The 9824-nt window shown below is 44.1% G+C and overlaps 1 protein-coding gene across 2 annotated transcripts in view; it reads left to right on the plus strand.

The window, feature by feature from the left end:
- Positions 1-846: 846 nt before the first annotated feature.
- The window catches only part of Hpse2 (heparanase 2 (inactive)), a 785472-nt gene continuing 776494 nt past the window's right edge, over positions 847-9824 (plus strand). The window contains exons 1-2 of one of the 2 annotated variants that reach the window (XM_008831949.2): positions 847-1209; positions 4218-4375. In XM_008831949.2, coding sequence (XP_008830171.1) covers positions 920-1209; positions 4218-4375 — 448 coding nt within the window. In that variant the 5' untranslated portion in view covers positions 847-919. The remainder of the gene's footprint in view (positions 1210-4217; positions 4376-9824) is intronic. The other variant, XM_008831950.2, reaches the window with a different exon arrangement.

Genomic DNA, 9824 nt, shown 5'->3' on the forward strand with positions numbered 1-9824 from the left:
CCTAGCCTCTCCAGGCGCAGTCCAAGTCGCTTGACTTGGCCGAAACCAACAGATATGAAAAGCTCAAAAACCCTTATCCATAGGCTGCAGAAAGTGCCTAGCAGAGCCATGGCTCATATGGATCCTTTTTGACCCTCTTGACAAGGAAGCTCTTTGACCTGGATGGCTCTGTTTTCTTCTGGGTCTATTTGAGAGAGTCCATGTTTCTTCCTGGCTGCCCTGCTCTGGCTCTGAGGTCCGGGCTCCTAGGCACGCACCGAGTCTCTGTTGCTCTGTGTGCCTCGGCAAGAATTACAGTCCCCGCCACAAGACCCTTTGCAAACTCAACCACCTTTTTGCTGGTTCAACTCAAACGAAGGTCCCCGAGTGGAGTGGACCATATGTCAGACGCAGTCAGGACAGACAGACGCTCAGGCGCAGCGCAGTCTGGGTGTAAGCTTGAAGCGCCCTCCCCGGAGCCTCCCGAAGTGGGAAGGGGTGGGAAAGAGAAAACAAGACGTCAGTCCTTACCCAAGACGGTACCACAATACTGTTGGAATCCTACCGGCCGCTTCCTGACCCTAGAGGGTTAAATCAGGAGGGCACAACGGCCACCCCTTCCCCCTACTTCCCGCCTCCCCCCACCCTTTACCTTTAAAAAGTTAAAAAAATGTCTGCAGTCAAATCTCTTAAAGGGGCGGTGCTGGTGAACAGTACTCTTGGCACGAGTTGCTGAGAAGGCTGGCTAGGGGCGTGAGTTCGCTCCACCAGCACCAAAACACTGAAAAAAAATGCGAGCGAGCGAGAGGGAGCGAGCAAGAGAGAGCGAAAGAGAATAGGGGGGGAGGGGAAAGGAGGCAGATAGACACACACTTTAGATAAGGACAATTAGTCACCATCGAGACCCAGCAGGGAGAGAAGTTTAAATCAGAGGGATTTAATGAGGGTGCTCGGTGCCTTCCCTGAAGCCATGTCCTCCAGCAACTCCCGCCCCCTGTCGTGCCTAGTCCCGGTGGCTCTCTCCTTTGCTCTGTTGCTCCATCTCTCCTTTTCCTCCCAAGCTGGAGACAGGAGGCCCTTGCCTGTAGACAGAGCTACAGGTTTGAAGGAAAAGACTCTGATTCTACTTGATGTGAGCACCAAGAACCCAGTCAGGACAGTCAGTGAGAACTTCCTCTCTCTGCAGCTGGATCCCTCCATCATTCATGATGGCTGGCTCGATTTCTTAAGGTAAGGCAGGGGCTTCCATGGATCATTTAAAAAAATTTAAGTACCCCACCCCCATTCTCTTCCTATCCCCTGCTCCAAAGGGGGGAAGAAGAAGAAGAAGAAGAAGAAGAAGAAGAAGAAGAAGAAGAAGAAGAAGAAGAAGAAGAAGAAGAAGAAGAAGAAGAGGAGGAGCAGCAGCAGCAGCAGCAGCAGCAAGAGGGAGCAGATCTCTCTCTCAAAGAGAGAAAAGGAGGCTTTTCCCTCCTGGAATATTTGCTGTGAGGCTGTAACTAGTGATTGAGAAAAGCAATGTTTTCTATTAAGATGCACATGTTTGCAATGCAGAAGGCATTTCAGAAACTTATCAGTTATGACTGAAAAAATGTTGTGCTTACATATATCCACAATTAGCCTCCCCTTCTGAAAAAGAAACAAGAGGTTCAGGGAAGTTACAAAAGTGAAGATCTGGAGCAACAAAGACGCTAGAGCAGTGTGTCTGTGCGTGTGTGCATGTGTGCATGTGTGTGCCTGTGCAGCCAGGGATTTCGTGAAAGTGGAATTTGCCACGGAAAGACCGTTTCATCAGCACTCTCTCACTCCCAGACAGAAAACGAATTTAAGGAGAGGCTTGAGAGGTGGGCATGTTGGATTGGAGTTAAAAAATTTTAATTTTATATCTTCCGCTGTCATCTCCAGACTTGACGTTGTAAGACGCTTTGTATGGATGGAGCCCCCCCTCCCGGCCCCCAGCCCCCCTCCTTGAATCCTGCTTGGTAACTGCATAGTTTAGTTTTTCTTGACTGGGGATCCTGATTTGGGTCTTACTGTACGTAGGCGAGCCATAAGGGTCCTAGAAAGCTCAGGGGGAAGTTTTGGAGGTTTTGAACCCGGCACTAGCGGATTAGCAGACCCTGAGGTTGAGATTCCCTTGGAATCTAATTGGGTTCACTGTAAAACTGAATTAGCGTTCTAAGTTTTTGAAAATAACCTCCAAGTTGGAGCCAGAGCTGTGGGCTCTCTCTAAGAGCCTTGAGTGTGCTGTCCGTCCGACTCCTGCCCCGAGGCCGCGTCCGAAGCACACCTTTAGTGAGCATTTTTCACTCTTGTGGAAATTCGAGTTTTGCTTTTCCGGTTGCACCCGCCCCTCGGCTCTCAGCGTCTCTTCCTGACCTCCGCAGATCTGCAGACGCGCAGGTAGCTAGCTGCAGGCGCTGCTCAGAGCGCGTCTTCCTCGTCGGGGCTGCGGAGCCTGAAGATCCAGCGTTTGTCGCCGCGGGAGCTGAGGCCGTTTCGGTTCCAGCGGGTGCATTTGCTGGGAGGGCGGGAACGGTGCTGCACTACCGGGCTTCCTCCTTGAAAGCTTTTCTGTGCAGCAGAACGCGTCTCAGAGTTCGTCCAAAAGTGGGGTGCAACAGAGGTTTCCTAAATGCACGCTCCACTGGCGTTGCTCTGTTCCAGCTGCGCGGACTCCTCCGGGTTTCTCCTTCCTCCTCCTCCTCCTCTTCCTCCTCCTCCTCTTTTTTTTTTTTTTTTTTTTTTTTTTTTAAATGTCAGCTTGTTTGCGCTAAATGCCTGCTGCAGAAAAAAAATTCTGGAAGGCAGCTTTTCGGGGAAGAAGCCTTAGCGGGGCGCTTTTGCATTGGTTGTGCAGGCTTCTGGATGGAAGGTTGTTGCAAATACCTCTCGGGGCCGGACTCGTGCGGACTTCTCTGAGCTCAGCCGGCCCATGCGAAGCCTTAACTGCGTCGGCCCTGGAACTCGATCCTGAAGTCCTCCGCCAAACCTGCCGGCCGTCGGAACTCTCAGGGTAGACTCATCTCTTCCCCAAAACTCTCCAAAAGCGGAGTCTCCTTTTATTTGTCGTTTGAAGCCACCCCCTTTAAGATGCTCTTTAACGTCTCCATTTTGACTTGGATGCTCAGAACCTCAACCAACAAAGCGTTAAAAATAATTTACAGATCCGGAACTCAACAGCTGATTTCCTCAGCATTAACAGCATCCGCAAGACTTGGTCCCCACTGCTTCCCAGAGTAGCAGCCTTTGGCTTTTTTAAAAAGTACCAATAATAGAAATAGTGAACTTGAATAGCTGTAAACATTATTGTTCTGCTGCTCAATTTTTTCCCGAAGTGCAAATCCCCCATTTCGCCAAACTTCTTGTTTTACCCAGCGCTAGCAAACCACCCCAAGTGGGAAGGAGAAAAGAAAGATAAAGACCCAGAACTGGGGCAGCGGTTGGGGATGGGGTGGGGTGAGGAGGATGTTATCTTTCTGGAGATCAGGCTGAATTATTTCAAGGGCCTAAGAGACGTAGCTTTTACTGTATTTTTGGGGGGGAGGGCGTCCTCAGAAAGGCAAGGGTTTATGATGGGAATATCTCCACCTAGAGATTTTGGGAGCAAATCAGTTATAATAGGAAAGGAAAATCGATTTTGGCATTTTTTTTTTTTTTAAAGGCATCCTCTTGACCCCTGGCGCTGCTCCTGGTCTTAGGGAAAGAAGGCCAAGTTCCACTTTCTGGGAGGTTGTGATGCCCCTGGGGCCAGGGAGGCAGCGGATTTGCCGTCTGGAAGTTTGGCAAGAGGCAGAGACAGGCAGTCAGCTCCTAGCGCGTCTGTGCCAGGAGCGCTTTCCTGGTAGTGGCAGAAACCAGTCAATTGCGCCTTGGTCCCAAGTTTACAGCACAAGTGACCCCCCACCCCCAACACACCAAACAACCATATCTCTAACCCTTTGGAAACCAGTACTTGGGCATCCAGGTGTCTGTGGGAGGGGATCTTGCGGGCGGCTGGGTGCAGGAAAAGCAGCCCTAGGGAATCCAGCGGCAGAGGGTAAATCCTGCTGGGAAGCCGGGGAAACTCCAGACGCCACAGAGCTACCGGCGGCCGGCTCGGACTGCAGGCTGGAGTGGGCACAGATAATAAATCCCCGGCCAAGTCTGCAGGGAGTGAGAAGAGGGCCTTGCTCCCTGCCCTATGCGCTCTAGCCTTCTCCCGGGATCCTTTCCTCTCTCTTTCTCTACCCCTGCAGCTCCAAGCGTCTGGTGACCCTGGCCCGGGGACTTTCGCCCGCTTTTCTGCGCTTCGGGGGCAAAAGGACAGATTTCCTGCAGTTCCAGAACCTGAGAAATCCTGCGAAAAGCCGCGGGGGCCCGGGCCCGGATTATTATCTCAAAAACTATGAGGATGGTGAGAAATTTGGTCCCAATTTTGAGTGTTACTAGGGTAGGAGGAGGGGTGGGAGCCAGCACTGGGAGTGTGTGTGTGTGTGTGTGTGTGTGTGTGTGTGTGTGTGTGTAGTTGAAGCAGTATATGAAGTTCCCCTGAAAAACTGGAAGCTGCAGGTGAAGGTTCCCTGGGAGGTGGGTCTCCATTGGGAGCCTGGGAGTCCATTGGGAGCGTGGGTCTCCTGAGGTGGTTGTGCCAAGGGTGCCAGGCTGTCTTCCTTAAGGCTGCCTGCTTTTTTTGCTGGGCAGCAGAGTTGTCAGGTCCTGGAACTGATAGATCAACATTTGGGTAGGCTAGTCCTGAGGCTTTCTTGAGAAAATTCAGCCAAGGTTCACAGATTACTGAAGAGCCGGTCACATTTCATTCCTAAAATTCTAGGCGCAGGTGTCTTTTATTTGTCCTATTTCTTGTCTTCCTGGAGTGGGAGACAGAAATTTAACCTTTTTGGAAGCCCACTCTAAAATTTGTTGGAATAACTCCTTTTACATTGGTCCCTTTTTGAGGAGGGTTTGAAAATCTCTGCAGTGAGTTCTCCCTTCAACTGCCCAATCTCCCTTCAACTGCCTGAGTATTTTTCCTCAGTTTAAAAATGGCATTGCAAATGTCAGCCTTCTTTCCTGCCGGTCAGATGAGTTAGGTCTTGCAAGGGCATTGAAAACTCCAAATTCTATTCCAGTGTGAGAGGTCAATCATTTTAAGTTTGTACAATCTCATTTTTGCTAGGAAAAAATGACATTTAAAAGCTTTCTATAAAGGTTTGGTGTTAATATCTGTGAACTTTCCTGTGTGACCAGAGAGCTATAGTTCTTTCAGTGGTAGGTGGAGTTGCTGTTCAAGTTGGTAGAAGATGCATCAGCGTCCATTCTTGCAGGGCTGCCTTTCTCCTGCTGTTCCTTCTTACTGTTTTATTTTTTAAAGGACTCCAGACAGTTTTTCAGACTCCTAGGGCTTTTGTTCTTAGAAATCAACAAAAGAAGGAAATATCCTTGTGTTTTCTGGAATTTCATTGAATGGGACTTCTGGAGAGGTGTCTATTGGGATCTATTTCAAGGGTAGCTGAGGAACATGCCTGAATATACAGAGGGCAAGATCACAGCTTCTTCAGTTAGAAGTCTTGCTAGGACTTACTCTTTTATAACATTTGTCAAAGAGAAAAGAAGGTGTTTAAGGATCCATCTTTTCAAAGGCAAAAGTTATTGCTGTAAAATGTGGATTTCAAGTAGATTCTGTTGTCATTCAGCATAAAACACTGAAAGGTAAAAGAGTATCCTGAACAGCAGCTCTGATAGTAATTTGATCCAGGGTCTTATAGCTCCCAGGGTCGCTGTCAGCTCTGTGATCAGACAGAAGAAGGGATATATTAATGGTTTTCCTGATGAGACAGTTTTTCTTCAAATCTATTTTAACTACTTCCTCTTTAGTTTGTGGAAAAACTTATAAGAACTCCAGGAATTGCTGAAAAAAAGGACAGTATGATTTTTAGAAATTGGCTCTTTTCTTCAAACTTTGCATTTAAGATTCTATTGTCAATTCACTGAGAACAATGAATTCTGCTTAAAGTGACCGATACAATTTATTTCCTTTTGTAAAAGGAGAAAGTGGGAATTATGGGGGGCAGGGAAGAAATTGGTGGAAGGCTGTTCTTTGTGAGACATCACAAAATTAAAAAAGAACAAACAACAAACAAACAAAAAACCCAGCTCAACAACCAGGAATAGAAAACGTTTAAGAGGTCATGTCAGTCCTTCCAGTACCCCAGAGTCAGTACAAGGTCACTCCCCCCCACGAACTCTTCCCCCACCCAGCCTGGTGCATCTACCAGGACTATAGTTTTCACCGCTCTTTGGAGAGAGAGTTTTTCTGTCTTATTTTTGTTTGCAAATTTCTCCTGAATTTTCTTCTTCTAAATAGTCTTTAAATATTTGTAGTGATACTTCTGTCTTTGGTGTGGCTATTAGCTTTACAAATAAAAGCTCCCCCTTAGCTGATTTTTTTTTTTTTAAAGAAAGCTAGACTACCTGGATTTAATTCTTTTAAAACTTTCTTTAAAGTCAGCCCTTCCAGACACTAATCTGTTTTATTGCTCCTAGCTGAACTCCTTTTGATTTATGTCTCCTTGGTAATAGGGTGCTCTGAACTACAGCAGTATTCAAGGCCCCACCAGAGTAGAAAAGCTCTGTTTTTGCCCTTTGATACTCACATATTCTTAAATCATCCATATCGTCTTCATTGTTAAACATTGCATTGCAGAATTTAAGGCAAGAATGTTTTTAGTATAATAACAATTTTGCTAACATATTTGCTTATCACTTTAAAGCCAATGATAACTGGTCATATGAACATCTTAAATACTTAGGACCTTTTAGTAAAGGGCCCTGCAATGAGCACTTGACCATCAAGGCACCTTAGTAAAAATATATTTACTTAAACATAATGTTGATTAGTAATGTATGTTTTGGGTGATAATATACCCAGGAAGACATCATGAGTCCCGACGATATAGTAAAGAAAATATGGAAATTGGACTTAAAAAGCTCATACTGCAGGCCCGGTTCTCTCACTTATGAATGTGTGGCCTGGGCTTACTGCTTCTCTGCAACATGTGGATGATGATAGTACCTGATGTGTATTGCTTCTGGGAGGATCACAAGATGTAATGTCTGTCAAATGTTTATTGATGGCAAAGCACTGTGAGCAGGCTAAGGCACTGATATTTAATGTTGTAAATGGGAATAAGCAATGATCAAGGAATGAAGTTAATGCAGAAGGGGATTGATTTAAAGAATCATTTGGGAGGATTTAGAGAATATAGGGACACTTTAAGATGAGATGAGATGCTAATGCAGGTTTTTTTTGTGTGGTAATTAGAGAAGAGAAGAGATTAATCTTTAGCTTTATGATATGCTAATTTTAGGATGAACTATAGTTCCAGCTTGGGAAAAGTTCACAGTTTTCTGGTTAATTCATTTATATTACTACTCTGATGTGATTTTTTAAATGTGTGTTTTCTCCTGAACTAATAATGCAATTAATAACTCACATGGCTTCCATTTTCCAAATAGTTTATGAGCACATCTGGGCAGTTGCATCTTGTCTAACTTTGTAAAGCCGCTGTTTTGTATCACTTTGGTACAATCACTACTTCACTCTGTGGTGGGGCAGTTAGAATCCCACATAAACATGGTAACACCGGGTAATTCTTTATACTCTACAGGTCTCACCTTAGCCCAACTTTCTCTCTGCTCTGTGTGATGTTGTGTTTTACCTGTTGCCAATAAAGAAATCTTAGGCTCATCTTTTGTTCTTAAGTTTGTTTTATTTTAATCTGCCCCCTTTAGTTATATATTCAGTGCACCTTATCTGTATGTCCGTCTCTGTATGGCTGCAACCATATCTGTAATGAGGATGTGCACCATTTATTATGCATTTTAAAAACTAACTTAATGTGTTTAAAATTTCATGCTTACATTACCTTTTTGCTAAGAAACCTTGATTATTTTTGGATTACTTGTAAAAAAGCTTTCAAACTCTTTAGCACAGTGTTTAAAGCCGTTCACATGCAGTGTCAGCTCTTCCTAGTCTATGTTTAAGTGTACCTTTTAATATAGCCTCTCTTGATTAGTCAACATCTCCCTGAAGTACCTTCCTTACCCCATCTGCACACCTTTGTTTATCCAGTATATTTCTGCTTGTCTTTCTCTTGGCTCTGCTCAAATCTCGCCCACCCTACCTGATTCTTAAAGGCCTAGTACAGTGTTCTTTATTCATGAAGTCTTTCTTGAACAGGACATTGCAAGTGATCTTTCTTATTCTGGAAGGCGTGCTTCTATTATTTATGCTTTTCTTTTGGCCCTTTCTACCTAGTATTGACACACAACTTCCCTTACGTATCTTTGGTTTACCTTTCTGACTAAAATACAAACTATGGGAAAATTTTATGGCTGAGAATTCTATAAATGACACATGGTAGGTTTTCAATAAATATTCCTGGCTCCATAGAGATTTAATAGCACTGGGAAAAGCCCTGGGAAAATGGACATGAGCAATGAAGCAACGAGTGAGGCTGTAGAAAGATTCTTTTTTGTCTTCACTGCGTGTTGCCATGAAGTCCATTCTTAATGCTATTTAAATGATGTTTTTTCATTATTTCAGCCCTGTATTTTTTATCTTTGTTTATCAAAGTTGCCGTGGTTTCAGGCTATGCATTAAGTCAACTTTACCATTCAGTTTAAAGCTTTGCATTGGGATGATAGTAAATTTTATTGACCCTCCCTCCCTCCCTCCCTCCCTCCCTCTCTTATATAGTTCCCATGTCTGATTTGCCAGTTCCTGATGTATATGGCTTTTTCACATTTTCAAATACTTTTAATTTTCATTTCTTGAAGTTGCTTCAGAGAGCTTCGGTAATTTTAAACAATAAATTTGAGGATACTTTGTTAAACTCTAAGCCTTGACACAAATATTATTATTGTTTTATTTTCTCCAGGAAGTCTTTCTGGTTTTCAGGGAGGTGAGGTAGTTAATTCCTTTTCTCTCTACTTCCATGTCATCAGTAGAGATGATGCATGCCATAGGAACAGCACAGCTGCCAAAATAACATTTGCCTTGAACTTATTCAGTGTTTATTATCTCATTATACTTCACATAATGTTTCTTGAAATTCAATAACATAAAATATTTATTAATTACCTACCCTATGTTTAATTGCATGCTAAGCAGAGAATAGAAGAATAAAGAGCAAATAAAAGATACTGTCTCAAATCACGATTAGAACACAAGAGTGCTAATCGCTTTGGGGGAAAACTCAATACTCAGTGTTGAAATTGGTAGATAAAACTTTAAAGCAAAACAATCTATTTGCATAGCTTCAAGCATCTCCCCCATAATATTTATTTACTAATGGCTGTGATGACTTCAATATATGTCCACAGATTCTCTTTCTTTGGGAAAAGTAACACAAAGACAATATAGAATGAGACTCTAAGGGTAGTAAAGTGGTTTGCCCAAGTATATCAAGACAGGTGGCCAGACTTCAGTGGAAGTTAGGATGAATCTAAGAAAGATGGTAGATTTTAGAGAAGTCAAGTCCAGGGGAGAAGTTCTTTAACTGGAGAGAAGGCACATGGGATAAGGTATTAATGCATGTTTGGGCAGCGAGACAAGCCTGGCTGTATAGAAAGTATATGCTATGGGGCTGGAGAGATGGCTCAGCAGTTAAGATCACTGGCTGCTCTTACAGAGGACCCGCATTTGAATCCCAGCATCCACATGGCCGCTAACAACCATCTGTAACTCCAGTTCCAGGGGATCCGATGCCCTCTTCTGTCCTCTGCACTGCACAACATGGATGCATGTACATACATGCAGACAATACACTCATACACATAAAATAAAAATAAATGAAATTTTA

The sequence above is a fragment of the Nannospalax galili genome, unplaced genomic scaffold (genome assembly GCF_000622305.1).
Source record: "Nannospalax galili isolate Female #2095 unplaced genomic scaffold, S.galili_v1.0 scaffold875, whole genome shotgun sequence".
In the NCBI taxonomy this organism is placed as follows: Eukaryota; Metazoa; Chordata; class Mammalia; order Rodentia; family Spalacidae; genus Nannospalax; species Nannospalax galili.